The sequence below is a fragment of the Mus caroli genome, unplaced genomic scaffold (assembly GCF_978045245.1).
Source record: "Mus caroli unplaced genomic scaffold, Mus_caroli_1 scaffold_2, whole genome shotgun sequence".
In the NCBI taxonomy this organism is placed as follows: Eukaryota; Metazoa; Chordata; class Mammalia; order Rodentia; family Muridae; genus Mus; species Mus caroli.
The window spans coordinates 150,603,659-150,620,097 of NW_028227257.1; the positions used below are offsets into that span (position 1 = coordinate 150,603,659).

The 16,439-nt window shown below is 48.6% G+C and overlaps 1 protein-coding gene across 1 annotated transcript in view; it reads right to left on the reverse strand.

Moving 5' to 3' along the window:
• Positions 1-16,439, reverse strand: part of Nup188 (nucleoporin 188) — a 59,236-nt gene that overhangs the window by 2,067 nt on the left and 40,730 nt on the right. Inside the window, exons 23-38 of the mRNA XM_085835042.1 lie at positions 15,838-15,966; positions 14,672-14,811; positions 12,960-13,066; positions 11,621-11,827; positions 11,368-11,537; positions 10,255-10,324; positions 9,828-9,895; positions 9,211-9,406; positions 6,283-6,360; positions 5,948-6,033; positions 5,595-5,740; positions 5,241-5,422; positions 2,577-2,777; positions 2,368-2,460; positions 1,550-1,708; positions 329-466 (exon numbers count right to left, since the gene is read on the reverse strand). Of these exons, the coding sequence (XP_085691168.1) occupies positions 329-466; positions 1,550-1,708; positions 2,368-2,460; positions 2,577-2,777; positions 5,241-5,422; positions 5,595-5,740; positions 5,948-6,033; positions 6,283-6,360; positions 9,211-9,406; positions 9,828-9,895; positions 10,255-10,324; positions 11,368-11,537; positions 11,621-11,827; positions 12,960-13,066; positions 14,672-14,811; positions 15,838-15,966 (2,170 nt within the window). The remainder of the gene's footprint in view (positions 1-328; positions 467-1,549; positions 1,709-2,367; positions 2,461-2,576; positions 2,778-5,240; positions 5,423-5,594; positions 5,741-5,947; positions 6,034-6,282; positions 6,361-9,210; positions 9,407-9,827; positions 9,896-10,254; positions 10,325-11,367; positions 11,538-11,620; positions 11,828-12,959; positions 13,067-14,671; positions 14,812-15,837; positions 15,967-16,439) is intronic.

Below are 16,439 nucleotides of genomic sequence, written 5' to 3' on the forward strand. Positions count from 1 at the left end.
TACTATGTCCACTGAAGAAGGAGAGAGTTGATGTGACTGGCCAAGGTCATAGAGAGAGGTCTCAAGCCTGTGGGCTCCTCCAGCTTTAGGCCTTGTCCTGAGGATTTTGAACCTAAGTCTACCTCAAAGAGCCCAAGTTCTCAACTCATCCAGTCTCACTTCACTATGGAGGGAAGAACTAGCCTGAGTAAGCAGCCCGAGTCAAACCTGTGCCCCAAGCAAGAAGCCCACATTCAGAGACAGCCTCCAGTTCACCGAGGAGACCCACTGACTCCCTGCCCAGGTCTCATCTCTCCAGACCCTCAAAGAAGCAATGTCTGAGGCCCACCTGAACATCACGCATGAGCTGAGGCAGATGGAAGTGCCACTCCTTCCTGAAGTGGGACAGTTGTAGGATGAAGCCCACGGTGTGATCTGCTTCCTCCAGGCAGGCTAGACTCTGCACTGTCTTCACGGCATTGAGACACTACGGACAGGACAGTAGGGAATGCTCAGGGACCTGCACACCATGTCTACCTATCTATGAGGTTAGGTCCTGGGCCCACAGATGCTTAGGTGGCTGGCATTACAATGAAGGCTTCTTGGGGCTGGAGAGAGCACTGGCCAGGGATTCCGAGTTCAATTCCCAGCAACCACATGGTGGCTCACAACCATCTGATGCTCTCTACTGGTGTGTCTGAAGACAGCTACAGTGTAGTGTAGTCACATATACAAAATAAATCTAAAAACAGAATAGCATAATGAAGGCTTCCCCTTGGTCAGGTGACTCAAGTCAGATTTCTTTTTTTTTGTTTTGTTTTTTAAAGATTTATTTGTTTTATGTGAGTACACTCTAGCTGTCTGCAGACAAATCAGAAGAGGGCATCGGATCCCATTACAGATGGTTGTGAGACACCATGTGGTTGCTGGGAATTGAACTCAGGATCTCTCAAAGAACGGCCAGTGCTCTTAACCGCTGAGCCTCACCTCCAGCCAGTTTGTCTGTCTGTCTGTCTCTGTCTCTCTTTTGGTTTTTCGAGACAGGGTTTCTCTGCGTAGCCCTGGCTGTCCTCGAACTCAGAAATCCGCCTGCCTCTGCCTCCCGAATGCTGGGATCTTTCTTTCTTTTTGATGTAGAATAGTTTATTTAGGGCAAGGGGAGGGGAGTTAAGAGGGTAGTAAAGGCAGATTAAGGCAGAGAGAGGGAAAGAGTAGAGAAGTAGAGGCCGGCCATGAACATGAGAGAGGGGGAAGGGAATAAGGAAGGAAGGAAAGGGGGACATGCCCTCTTGCCAAGAGGGCAAGAGAGAAACAAGAGCCAGATTCTTTTTTTTTTTTTTTTTTTTTTTTTTTGGTTTTTTAGAGACAGGGTTTCCCTGTATAGCCTCGAACTCAGAAATCCACCTGCCTCTGCCTCCCGAGTGCTGGGATTAAAGGCGTGCGCCACCACGCCCGGCAAGAGCCAGATTCTTAAGACACCTCCAAGACGAAGGCATTGATACCCCAAGTCCTACAGCCACATGCTAAGTGGCTTTGAATATCCCTTTCTGTGTCGTAGGTAGCCGCTTACCTGCAAAGTCCGTTCTTGATGGACACCCACAAAGTCTAGAGCCTCGGTCAGGAAATTGTAGCGTAGAGTCTTGAGCAATCGCTCCATTAAGGACATGGACAGACGGTAGACCCCTGGCCAGGATGGGGCATCCAGGGACTTTCGAGAGGTGCTAGGTGTCTATGACAAATGGCAACAGACTCAGGATTGATGCCACAGGAACCCACTCAAAGCAGTAGAGCCTCCTTGTGGCCCAGTTGCTAGAAAGAAAAGTCTCTTCAAGTGGACAGTTGTCATTAGGTATGAGGAGAGCTAGGAGAGGCAAGGCTATCAGACTCAGCAAGAAGAGCGTAAGGTTTCAAATCTGGTCTGCCACTACCCAGACATGTCTGCTTGGCTGTATCCCTGCCCTTCTCTGGCCCTTAACATGGTCCCTGTAAATCGAGGGAGGCCTGGCTAGATGAAGAAGACTAAACAGGCATAAAGATTCCAATGAGAGGGGTTCTGATGGTGACTCCAGACTAAGACATACCTGCTGGCCCTCAGGACTTTGCGGGGGGGGGGGGGGGGGGGGGGAAGAGACACGATGCTGAGGGGTTGATAGTGTCTAGGCTAATAACCTGGCCCTGGTGGCATTTATGTTGTTTGGATCAGACTACAGCCAGGTCCATGCTAAGCACACACTAGGTGCTTTCTGGCAGCTGCATCCCTCTCATTAGCCCTGTGTCAAGGGCAGGAAGCTAAACGCTCCCAGGGAACTCAGATAGATATATAACATGAGGGAAGAGCAGCAAGGCGGGCACCTGAGAAGGACAAGACGCAGGGTACTGGGCACTCACCTGTCCTGTGCCATTGCTGCTAAGTTGGTATACACTCAAGAGGGGCAAACAGATGCTCTGGGTGATGCCAGCTCCAGCCACTGCTGTGGCTCCCTAGAGGAAAAACCCATAATTAGATGGAGCCCAAAAAGATTTGCCCAGGGCAGGAAGAGATCCGAGTCAAACTCTGGTTTACATGGGAACCATTCGGCACAAGCAGGGCGTCTTACTTGCTGGGTGCGAGCCAGGGTGAGGAGCAGGTGCAGCGCAGCCTCAGTAAAATGCAGGTTCTGCTTCATGCGGAGGCTCACCTCCAGCGTGGTGAGCAGCGTGGGCAGAATGGGGAGCCTTCGGGTCACCTGCAGCCATGAGTCCCCATCCTCATCCACCTCACAGAGCTCCTTAGCCAGATGAAGTCCCAGGACACATACCTGCAGGCATTCGGGGAAAGGTGGAAAAGGCAGTTGCGGGAAGGAAGAGGCAGAGTGCTGGCGCTGGCCTCGCTGCCCAGCGTTCCTCTCAGGAGTGTGACTGGGGCCATTCCTGCTTCTTGCCCCATACATCTGTGCCCTTCTCTCCATCCCACTCTACCACTGGCATTCTGAGTTGCCTGACCTTTTGCTAACCACAGCATCTCCCTCCATCGGCAACCTCAGGCTCTATTCAAACACCAGTGTTTTATACCCTTTTGTTTGTTTTTCGAGAGACAGTGTATCCCTCACTGTCCAGAACTCACTATGTAGGCCAGGCTGGCCTCAAACTCAAAGATCCATCTGCCTGTGCCTCCTGAATGCTGGGATTAAAGGTGTGTGACATCACAGCCTATTATACACTTATTTTAAAAATAATTTTATTATTTAAGATTTTCATATAATGTATTTTGATTATATTTATCCCATCAACTTCTCTCAAACCCACCTTCCACCTCTCTACCCAGCCAATTTTCTTTCTTAATCACCAGGCATGGTAATACACACCTTACCCAGCACTCGAGAGGCAGAGGCAAGTCAGATTTCTGTTTGAGGCCAACCTGGTCAACAAAAGTGCATCCCAGACCAGCCAGGGTTACACAGTGAGACCCTGTCTAAAACAAAACAAAAGCTATCAGCAAGAACCACCTTGAGTCCAATTGTGCTGCCATCCTCTGGAGCTCAGTCAACTGGGCAGGGGTCACACCCTAAGAAAAGCCACCCCCTTTCTCAGCAGCCACAATTACCAACAATAACACAGCTATAGGTGGAATTTTGAACAGCAAATAGACAGGACCAGAAAAAAACCATCCCTTGACACATATCAAAACACTAAATTACAGATAAAACACAGGAATGTCTTTTTATAGGACACAATTTGACCCATATCAACTAAAAATTCCTTTCCTTACTTTAAAAAGGGTTCAAAACTTATCTCTAACTCTAGTTCCAGGGCATCTATTGCCCTCTTTTGGCCTCTGGAGGCACCAGGCATGCACACACACACACACACACACACATACACAAAACACTTAGATACAGAAATATTAAGTACATGCTATCCAAGCCCGAGGACTCGACTTTGGTGCTAGTACCCACATAACAAGGCAGATCTACGTATGCCTATATTCCCAGGTCTGAGGCATGCTGTAGACTTACTAGGTCCTAGTGTGCCTGAGAAGCCATGAGCCCCAGGTTCAGGACTCTACTTCATAGGAGTTAGTAGAGACTGACAGAGGAAGACAATATGCACTTCTTTGTGACTACAATCCATACTTAATAAGACTATGCCCCAGCATAAACGTACTTATTGTTTCCCACTAATAGTACTTGCTTTCACATCATACAAAACATACCCGAAATTCTCTTTCAAATAGGCAGGAAGTTAGAGGCTAGCCTGGGCTACGAAGTAGGACTACCTCAAAAAAATGAATAAATAAATAAAATAAAAAGGAAAAAGCTGGTAGTAGAAAACATTGCTCTAGTCAGGCACAGTAGAGCATGCCTTTGTTTTTGTTTTTTGGTTTTTTTTTTTAATTATATGTAAGTGCACCGTAGCTATTTATTTATTTATTATATGTAAGTACACCGTAGCTGTCTTCAGAAGAGGGAGTCAGATCTCGTTACGGATGGTTGTGAGCCACCATGTGGTTGCTGGGATTTGAACTCCAGACCTTCGGAAGAGCAGTCGGGTGCTCTTACCCACTGAGCCATCTCACCAGCCCTGTTTTTTGGTTTTTTGAGACAGGGTTTCTCTGTGTAGCCTGGCTGTCCTGGAACTCACTCTGTAGACCATGCTGGCCTTGAACTCAGAAATTCACCTGCCTCTGCCTCCCAAGTGCTGGGATTAAAGGCGTGCGCCACAACGCCCGGTTTAGTGCATGCCTTTAATCCCAGCTTTTGGGCGGAGGAGACAGAGGCAGAGGCAAGAGGGCAGAGGGCAGCAGATCTCTATAGGTTTTAAGTCAGCCTGGTCTACAAAGGACAGCCAGGGCTATTACACAGAGAAACCCTGTCTTAAGTCCTGCCCTCACCAGAGAAAAGACTGTTCTATAGTGTATCCATTACCTCTTCTAGAGTGAGCCCTTAGGTTAAAGAGCCCACGCCTGCCCTATAAAGCAACCCTCTCTAGCCCACCCCTGCCCTCACTCTGCTCACACCAGCCAGGGGTCAGAGCACAGCAGATGCTGACCTGAAGCTGCTCACACCTTTCACGGTCCATCCAATCTTCCCGGCACACGATGCCTGCCTGACTAGTTCTGCTGAAATGGCTGAGAGCCATGCCTCTCCCAGTGCTTCCCTCAAAGCCCTGTGCCCACAGGGCTCTGGGATCCTCAGGCTCCCACCTTCCCATCTTCCCCCAGGGAGGTGGCAGCCTTGAGTACAGTCTGTGTGCTGTCAGACAGCTTGCTGATGTCCCCTCACCCCATCACGCTGGTCCTTGTGCCGGGGCCGAGGGCAGTCATCTGTCTCCATGCTGTCCTTGTCCTCGGCAGCGCTGCCGGATGCCAGGCTGTGGCGGGTCTGATCAAAGAGGGCAATCACTTCTTCTTGGAGAGTCTCACACACGTTCAGCACCAGCTGGGAGTACTGGGGGATATCACCGACTGCAGAACAGATGAGAGGGTGCTGTCACACAGGTGGGCCATTCTGACTGCAGGGGCTGGAAAGGCAGTTGAGTACCAAGAGGAAGGGGAAGGGGTAGTGGGAAATAAAGCATCCCCGGCGTAATATTCCCACAACTGAAACCCATGTGGCCCTGCTGAAGCTGGGGCTCACCTCGCAGCTCCTTCATCTGTAACACTGTGATGAATGCAGAGAACACCTTGGCCTTGGTCTTTTCCATGAGCTGCTGGTCTGCCTGAAGCACCCCTTCCAGGATCTCTGTCAAGGGCCCAAGGATTTTCTCCACAGCACCCAGCTCTCTGAAAGACCAAGGCAGCAGCATGCCTCACTCACTGTCCCCAGTGCCCCTCAGAAGCCACAGGCAGTCTCCCTCACTGCAGGATTGTCTGGCGAGTTGCTCCATTTCCTGTAAGGTATACTAGACGGTCTGGGTGGTGAGGAAGGGTGGGCAGGCAGCGCTGAGGCAGATGGAGCCTCAGGCAGCCAGCTCTCGTCCCAGCACTCACCTCTTCCACTGGCGTAGGAGGATGAGCAGCAGGGTGCACATCATGGAGCCCAGCCGGAGGCAGTTCACAGATGCTGAAACAAGGAGCTGAGGGGAGAAGCGGCAGAGCAGTCAGGAGTTTGGCTGCTTAGAAGCAGCCACCACTGCACAGATAGACACACAGGCCCTCCTCACCTAACCCTGACCTCTCCCAGGAGCAAGGAGCTGGGGCACCTCTTTATCACTGAGCCTCACCTCCAGGCCACCTGAGCATTGACTGACCGCCCTGATGGCCCTATGAGCACTGAGAGCTCCCTGTGTGACCTTTGGGAAAGGGGAACTCCCGGGCATACTTACTAATGCTTTGGTCCCATCAAGCACATCAAGAAAAAGCTGACGCCGCACTGCCATGTCAGTCAAGTGCATGACGTCTGCCTGCAATGGGTGGGAGAAAGATTATGTTCAGGATAGACTTTAAGAGCCAAGAAGTGAAAGGCTTCATGAGGCCATTCCCAATTGGAACCCCATCCATCCTTCCTGTGCTCCGCATTCTGCTCAGGCTTCCCAGGGCCAGGAAGGTCACCTGCTGTAGGACCCTCAGCCCCATCTGGGCTCCCTCTAGCCCAGCCCTCCCTACAACCTCTTTCTTTTCATTTCTTTGAAACTGGTCTCACCATGTTGTTATACAGGTTGTGGCTAACCCGTGGTCCTCTGTGCTTCAGCTTCCCTGTTAGCATGTGCTAATAACTACACCCACTCATCGATGGCTCTGAACATACCAAGTACTTTCTCCTTCTGCACTCAACGCCTGCAGTCTCATCTCCCTAGACTTCATGCTCGACACGTCTTACATACTCAGGTGTCTGGCATTACTTCTCAGAGGCCACCATGGCTACTCTTATGTCATGTGTTAGCTATCACATCATCGTCCTTGCCATTATCATCAAGTACAACCCCCTTACATTTTCATCTGTGAATTTACAACTGACCTCAAGTCCTTATCTGCCCCCACCCCTCTCTCAATACACAGTGTCTCTGTGTAGCCCTGGCTGTCTAGTAACTCATTTTGTAGACCAGGCTAGGCCTCAAACTCAAAGATCCACCTGCCTCTGCCACCACTCTTAAGACCCCTCCAAGCCTCACCACCCCTTCTCTCACACATTGTGTCAAGACAGCAGTTTCCCCGCCCTTCACTCCTCCCAGTCCCCTTCCTACATTTCCATTAAAAAAGAAAGAGTGGACCTCCCAGGGATATCAACTTAACCCAGCAGAATGAGTTACTGTTAAGAACAAATCCTCAAAATTAGGCTGGACAAGGCAACCAAGTCAGAGAGTTTCTGTGAGGCTCTAGGAGCACAGTTAGCGGATTCTATGGGTCATCTTTCTTGTGCTGTCCTCACTGTGTGACCGGGCCTTCCCTGCCTATTCATTGCTATATCCTGTAGTGAGAATTCTAGAGTTTTGATTTCTTTAAAAAACACAGAAATTACTGGGCAGTGGTGGTGCATGTCTTTAATCCCAGCACTCAGGAGGCAGAGGCAGGCGGATTTCTGAGTTCGAGGCCAGCCTGGTCTACAAAGTGAGTTCCAGGACAGCCAGGGCTACACAGAGAAACCCTGTCTCAAACAAAACAAAACAAAAAAACACAGAAATATTTTAAAATGTGCTTTCGGTTTAATCCCAGGTGTGGGACACGGGGCTGCTTCAGACCGTCCTCAGCAGCTGACTTTGATTTGCCTTGTGGTCTGGCAGGGTGTGACTGCCAGCTGCAGAGAATTTCTGCAGTTGTGTGACATATGGAATCCTGGGCAATGGTCAGAGGGTGAGGGTGTATAAATGCTGGTGCCCACAGGTGGGTTGGTGGTTGGTTTGTTAGGTAAGCAACAACAAAAAGAAATCAGATATTCTGATGGCGAAGATCAAACTTTCCCCTAGGATCTCTATGCCTCTCAGCAGCAGGAAGTGGTCTACCGATCACGATCACGCTGCCTCCATCCAAACTTGGACTTTCCTCAGGGATTTCTTTCCTTTCCTCCCTATCCTTTTTATCTCCCATCTAGGACTGCAGGGTTGGAAGGGTAGAGGGAAAGGGGTGGAGAAGCAGCTGAAGCCCAGCTATAACACCTCTGGTGCCTGCAAGTGCAGAACAAATATTTTAGTAGCCATGGGAGGGAGAGAGGAAGGGAGGGAGGGGAAGAGGGTGGGAATTAAAGTTCATCAGGTCAGTTTCCAGAGGTACAACGTAAGAACAGCTGTTTGGTTGGATTCCTGGCTCCCCTCACCCTGCAACCCCCGGAAGTGTCTCACTGTGTATCTCTATTTGTCCTGAATTCACTCCATAGACCAGGCTAGCCTCAAACTTAAGAGATGCACCTGCCTGTGCACAGTGATTGCCGGGATTCAGGCATGTCCACCTCACCAGGCTATTGCTGGGTTCTAAAAGGCAGCGACATGGACATGACCTTATCAGGGAGGCAAGTCTTGTAGTAGTAGGTCTGGAGACTCAGGGGTCTATAGGCAGTCTGTACTGGAGAACAAGTCAGACAGATGGCAAGGTTTTTGGAACAAGGACGCACATGCCAAGGTTCGACTGTAATTAAGTAAGCTATGGTCCAGATGCCCTGAGGAAGATAGTTCAACACCATGTGCTATAATGAAACACAACAGTGCCACACTGAAAAATGCCACGGCGCCAACTTTCCAAAACACCAACTCTCTCTTTAACATGTGTCTGGGGAAGACCCTTGCTGCGCCAGCCTGATGAGCTGCGTCTGATCCCTGAGTTCACATAAAGGTGGAACTGACCCCACACATTTGTCTCTGACCTCCACACACATGTGCATACACTAAGAATAAGTAAAAAATTTAAAAACTCACTATACAGTGAAGAGACAGTGGCCTCCGTCCTTTTCCTAGAACCAATGAAAACACACAGCACTCTAAGAGATCTGGGGCTGCCGCAGCTGCAGATGAATCCCAGACACCTACAGTGTCCAGAAGGCACAGCCCCAGAGGCAAACACCACTCCTTACTAAGAGGTATTCCCTAGACCTATCCAGGCCCAACAGCAGGGAAGCCTTCAGGCTATCTGGTGGGTTTGGAACTGCTTCTCTGTCCTGTCCCCAAGTACCTGCCCATCCTCATCTCTTGGCATAGAACATCTGCATTTCAGGGACAAACTCTGATCTTCTTTATCCCAAGGAACTGCATGTGCTATGCAGCTCATCACATCACTGCTTCCGACGAAAGCAAAAGCCCGGTGCCCGGTACCCACGAGGCGCTTACGTGACTGGCAGCAATGATGAGAAGTATCCTCCAGGCGGAGACCAGCATCTGATACTCTAGCAGGGACGTGCAGCTGCTGCCCTCTGTGTCAGCCATGTAAACTGCCAAAGACTTGACGTACCCTGACCAGTAGGCAAAGCGTTTCTCACTGGAGAACTTCTTGAGTGTATCTTTTAATGACTGGTCTAATGAGCCCCTATACAAAATACAAACCCGAGTCAGGATTCAGAAGTATCTGCAGCTGTGATGAGCACACAGCAGCCAGCTCTAGAATCAGCACCAAAGGAACAAGTGAGACTGAGGCCTTTCAGAAAAGCCGTTACTCCATCAAATCCCAGCAACCCAGAGCCTGCTTGACCACTCTTCTGACAGCATAAATGCCATCAGTGCACCAGTCAGGAACAGTTCACTGACCGACCATCCCTCCTGCGTGCCCTGCTTATCAACCATGCATTCAATGATAGAACTCCACCATCTCCCACCCCATATCTTTGGGAAGAGTGCTAGAGACATGGCTCACTGGTGGAGCACTTGTTCAGCAAGCAAAATACCCGGAGTTCAACCCGAAGTACTACACAATCACAATAACAAATCCACCTGAAGGGGAAAGGACTCACTTAACTACATAGTATATCTCCAAACATATTATCTTCATGATCAGGGCACAGGTTTCCAGGACACTGGGCTGTGGAAGGGAGAGCAAAACACACTAATTACATGGAGAAAAACCCCCACCCCCACCCCCTGCTGACTGACAGCAAGGGCCTAACACTTAGAAAACAAGAAAACACACCTTTATAGAATGCAAAAGGCCAATGCCAATGGACAGGTGCCATGCCCACAATGTGGAGATGCCAGAGCTTTCCACCCAGAGCAACTATGTCTGTCTGCCCCCCTGAGGACAGGAAGCAGGCACTGCTCTGGAGATGGGCTGTATGTGAAGCCTTCTGCATGTGACTTAAGGGAGGGTCCTTTTCTCGAAGCCACAGACCAACCCTTCTGCTCAGGTACCCTAGCCTCTGCTCTACCCTCCACATAGCTCACCTCAGATGTCTCTGAAGGAGGAGAGAGAGTTCCAAACAGCGGACCTGTTAAATTCTCCCAAAACTTGGGTCTAGGATGAAAACACGTGTTGAAATGCTGCCTTTCCGTTCCCACAGCCCCCATATCTCTAGTCCCCCTGGCTGGTATTTTGTCATACTTTAATGTCCTAAACCTAAAATGTTTCTCATAAATCAATTATTCATATATAAACATAAGAAGTCCATAAATAAAACTGTATCTCCCACTTAAGAAGTGCAATTGGGAGACAGGCAGTAGTTGCCCAAGCCTTTAATCCCAGCATTCCAGAGACAGAGCCAGAGGCCAGTCTGGTCTATAGAGGGAGTTTTTCAGGACAGCCAAGGCTACACAGAGAAACCATCTCAATCCTGCCCCAACCCCACTCCCACATAAAAGAAAAAGAAGAAAAAAAAAAAAAAAAAAGAAAAAGAAAAGTTTAACTGGGGCTGCTGAGAAGAGTTGGCACCAACCACCAATACTGATGATCTGAGTTCAAATCCTGGGACCCACATCATAGAAGTCACAGAAGTTGTTCTACAGCCATACATAGCTGGGTGACATGTGCTTACAAACCACAGAAAAAAACTTAAAAAACAAAACAACCCTTTATTTTTTGACTATTTAAAAATGAAATCAGGCCGGGCGTGGTGGCACACGCCTTTAATCCCAGCACTTGGGAGGCAGAGGCAGGTGGATTTCTGAGTTCGAGGCCAGCCTGGTCTTCAGAGTGAGTTCCAGGACAGCCAGGGCTACACAGAGAAACCTTGTCTCAAAACACCAAAACCAAAATCAAAACACAAAAACCCTAGCCAGGTGTGGTGATAAAACCTGCAGGTGGGAATCAGAGTGCTGCAGGTCTATATAATATGCTCCAGGGCACCCAAACCCATAGTGAGACCCTGCCCCCAAAAGCAAATAAGTAAATAAAGAGAAAAAAAAATAGAAAGAAAGAAAAAGACATCTAGGAGTCCCCGGTACTGAACTGCGTGCTAAGTATTCCATGCATAATCTGGTGAACTCACAGAAAACCTACTTCCATTTTATAGACAAGGTCAGTCAAGCTCATGCATGAGCTAGCACCCAGAGGGGACATACTTGGTTCTGAGGACAAGCATTGCACTGTCCCTACGGTCTTGCCACAGGGCATGAAGGAAGGCAATAGCTGCGCGATGCAACAGAGGTGGGCACCAGTATCGATCTTGCTGCTGGGAATCAATCAGCTCCAGCACCACGTGGAGACAGCTCCACACACCAAGGCTGAATTCCTACAGCAGGGACAGGTGGGTATTCAAGATCCATGACAGCACTTCCAAAGCCCTCACCCAGCTTCACCCAAAGTGCAGCTGACCTTGGAGCCATTGCTGCCATCCTTCACCTCCAGATTCAGAAACAGCTCGATGAGACCTGGCTGTGTCTCTACCGCCACTGTCAGGAACTCCAGGATCATGACTTTGATGCGCATGTCCTCAATCTTGCTCTGAAGGCGGGTCAGGAAGGCATCACGGATGGCCGCTGCATCACTGCCCAGGCAAGCATACACTGACATTGGGGCCACCTGGAGACCAGGACAAACAGGTTTAGAGTTCTAGGTCCAGAAAAAGTTCAGGAAGGTTCTGTAGAAGGGCACTGATGTAAAATACAAGAACAACTCAGACATAATTTTCTGGGGTGAGAGAATTTACAGAACAAACAAACAAAACCCAGCAGACAGTAGGTGCTGGAGAGACAGGCAGTGAAGTGCTTGCTGCACTGGCATAAAGGTGTGAGTTCAGAGCCTTAGCACCACTTAGCTAGATGAGCCAGGCACTAATCCTCAGACTGAGAGGCAGAAGCCAGAGCACTGTGGAATTGCTGATGAGCCAATGTAGCCAACAACCAAGCTCCAGATGCAACGAGACTGTCACACAGAATAAGACGGACCATGACTGACTGAGGAAGACACCCACTGCTGACGACCTCTGGCTTCAACACCCATGTTCATGTGTGTGTTCACACGCATGTGGACACTCACATGTTAAATGTGTCTCATGTCTGAATTAAGTAAAAAAATGAGGTTTCTGTCTATTAGACTGATGGAAGGATATAAAATTTGATGTTAAGAGTACAAAGTGCAGGGGCTGGAGAGACAACTCAGTGTTAAATAATTATTGCTCTTAGTCGGACATGGTGGCACACACCTTTAATCCCAGAACTCAGGAGGCAGAGGCAGGCAGATCTCTGTGAGTTTCAGGCCAGCTTGGACATGAGACTGTCTCAAAAACCCAACCCAAACAAACAAGCAAGACCAGCTTTTCTAGTACAGAACTCAGGGTTGTTTCCCAGCGCCCACATGGTAGCTTATAGCCACCTGTAACTGTAGTTCCATGGGACCCAAGCCCTTATCCCTAAGCCTTTGGGTACCAGGCACACAGGTGGTGTCCATACTTACAGATACATAAACATAAGTAAATCTAAAAAGAAAAATGGAGTTGGAGAGTCGACTTGAAGATAAGAGCAGGTCCTGCTCTTACAGGAAGTGTGTTTGATCCCTAGCCTGTACATCAGGCAGCTTACAACCTCCTGCACCTCTAGTTTGGGGATCCCAGATTTCAAGACTCAGTGGCCACCTGCACTCCAGTGCACACACACAAGCTGGAGAGCAGCGGGAAGCTAATCCTCACAGCTCGAGCCAGCACCATGGATCCTACCGTGGCCAAGCGTTTCAGCAGCTGGATGGCCAGACGCGGCAAGGCTGGGTCATGTCTGTGGTAGATGTACTTGGCTAGGACAGCAATGAGGTTGTTCCCGTGGGCACCTGAAGCAAAGGAAACAGATCCAGGGACCCATTACAGTTCTTTCAAAAGACCAGCTACTGGGGCTAATTAAGTAGAGGTGGCCAGTTCAGTCCTATTCTCAGTAGCAAAGAGATAACTAGGATTTGGGGGATAAACAGTTCAATACAATGCATTATTGCAAAGATATATTTTAAAAGAAATACTCTTTAATAAGTAGGTTACAAAAGGCACTGTACTGAAATTTTAAAAAAAGGAAAAGAAGAACCTTTAAGCCTTGAACCCTTAAGCAGGAAGGCAATGAGGTTCAGTGGGGAAGGCTCCTTGCCAAGTCTGACGACAGAGCCAGTCCTCCATGGTGGTAGGAGAGAGCCAAGCCCCATGGTTTGACTTCCACATGCACATGCATGTATGCGTGTGCCCCACCCCCCCACATGCACTTTCAGAAAACACAAAACCCTCTGGCCAGACACAGTAGCACATGCTTGTAATCTCAGCACTTGGGAGGTGACGAAAGGAGGAACCAAAATTGAAGGGTAAGGGTCACAGAGATGGCCCAATGGGTGCTTGCTGCTAAACCTGATGACCATAGTTCAACTCCCAGAACCCTCATAGTGGAAAGAAAGAGCTGACACCCAGACATCATGAACACAAATATAACAAATGTAACAAATTGAAACAAAGGGACAGGGGAGGGGCATAGGGGAGGGGGCTTTCCAGGACATCCTGGTTACATAATCAATTTAAGACCAGCCTGTGCATAACTGGTGCTAGAGTAGTGACTTAATAGTGGAACACCTACTAACTCGAATAAGGCCCTGGGTTCAGACACCAGCATAGCAAATGAAAAAAATTAAAGTTATAAATGCTTTTAGACAGGATATAAAACATTACTCATAATGAAAGTGAGCCAAAGATTAACAAACTTAGAGTCACACTGATATGAGCCAATGTGATTTGAAGGACTTTTTGTGCTTGTTTTTTTTCAGGGTTGTTTGTCTTTGAAAGATTTTGCTATACAGACCAGACCATCAGGGACTGATGACAGAGAATGCCAGCTTCACTGTCTTGACTAGCAGGTGGCCCTGGCCCTTCTGCCTCTGGAGAGCTGAGGGGCGACTGTGGGCAGGAGCCAGGCCCTCTCCTCTGAGCAGTCACTCAGTCACCCATGTGTAACTGCTGCCAGCACCGCCATCATCCTTGAGGGACTGTGTGAGCCGCCCTCCCCATCCCACAGGGAAGACAGCTTCCTACACTGCAGTCATCTGCATGGCCTAGCACTCTACTTGTTAGGCAGCCCTAGCTGAGCTTAGCCTCCTGCCTCAGTCTCCCAGGGATACAGCAATTTACTTCTGTGCCATTCTGGATGGAAATCTGAGACAAAGCTTAAATATGCCTGAGGTTCTTATACAGCTGAGCAAAACCTAAATTTGAACCAAGGAAATATGACCCCAGTCTCCATCCTTAAGTATTACTATGTCATCAGCAGGAGTCCAGAATAAACTATGATGCAGTCCCTTGTTACCAAGCTTAAAGAAATGAGCTGAGAATGATTTCTGATGTCCAAGCAGAGGGCGTTAACTATGTTTTTATGGGCAGAAACGTAGCTAAGGAAGAAAAACACATACCATGTTGTGTGAGAGCCTGTTCCAGGGGTGAAACCACATTAGAAGGAGGTTTCAGCCGAATAACATTGTTGGTGACAGAGAACGCCAGCTTCACTGTCTTGATCAGCAGTTGGCCCTGGCCTTGGCCTTCTGGCCCATCACTAGGTGCCAAATGGAGATCACAGTTAGTTCCAATAAGAAGGTCTCAGTCAGGATGTGCTCTCACGAGCCGACTGTAGTAGGGGCCCAATTCAGACTAGGAAAGGAAGGAAGCTATGCAGCAGCCACTATCTAGGAAATACAAGGAGTTTTTTGTTTTTGTGTTTAGAGACAGGGTTTCTCTGTGTAGCCCTGGCTGTCCTGGGACTTACTTTGTAGACCATGCTGGCCTCAAACTCAGAAATCCGCCTGCCTCTGTCTCCCAAGTGCTGGGATTAAAGGCCTGCCACCACCACTTGGCCACAAAGTTATTTTTAAAAAGCAACTGCAAGGACCAGGAAAGCTGTTATGAGATAGTCTTTTTTGTTTGTTTGTTTTGTTTTTGGAGACAGGGTTTCTCAGTAGCCCTGGCTGTCCTGGAACTCACTCTGTAGACCAGGCTGGCCTCGAACTCAGAAATCTGCCTGCCTCTGCCTCCCAAGTGCTGGGATTAAAGGTGTGCGCCACCATGCCCAGTTGAGATAGTCTTTTAAAAAAATGAAGTTTCACCCATGATACTCTATCAACATGGCTGCCTAAACAAGACCTGAAGAAACGTAATACCAACAGTCATGCTAGAGAGGAATGGGGAAAGCTCACTGTGGCTCCAGGCTTAAACAAAGAACTGCAGGTGAATAAGGAGTGCTGAGAGCCGAGAGCCCAGAGGTCGGATTTATTATCTAACACCAATGACTCTGCCCTGAAACCATATACACAGAAGGTACACCAAATGTACAGAGCTGGTTGTGTTTATAGATTTATGCACACACACTGGGCATGTGTATGTGTATAGGCATGTGTGTATTTAACTACACATCAATTTGAAGGAGTACAAGGGGAGGGTGGGGAAGGAGTTGGAGGGAGGAAAGGGAAGGAGGAAAATGATGTAATTATATTTTAATTTTTAAAAGATGGAAAAACAAAGCAACTACAAGTTAAGCTAAGATGGGGTCTGAAGGTCAACGGGATGGGCACAGAGGAGGCCCTACCTGCGGGGCTGAGCAGCCATCACCATGTCTATGGTGTCCACACCAATTCCCATGATGCTAATGACGGTCTGTCCAGCTTCTGTATAAGCCAGGCTGCAGATGCAGAGGGAAGGCAGGCTGGGTGTGTGGCTGGAAACAGAGAGGGTTCTCAGTCACTAGGAGCTCTTAACCAGAAGGAGCGGCACTGCCCCTTGCGCCTTGCCACTCGTCTGTGGAAGGAAGATATACTGAACACTTTTCTCAGACTTGGTCCTAAAGACCACCCTGAAAGTTATCTAAATACCATCAATTAATGGATGAATAATTACTTAAATAGTTCAGGATTAACCTATTCATGTAATATACAGAAATATAAAAACAAGGGAGGGCACAAAATCAAGTTACAGAGAAAGGGAGTTCATGGAGTCAAAAGGCCTAGAACCTGTACTGACTTACTAAAGGCGCCTCTCACACCAGACTTTCTGATCGACAGGCAGCATTTTTTAATATAATTATCATAACAAATGATTGTGTGTGTGTGTGTGTGTGTGTGTGTGTGTATGTATACATGCACCTTCATCTGTCCTTTCTGTTCATAGGGAAGAATGACAACCGAGCCAGTG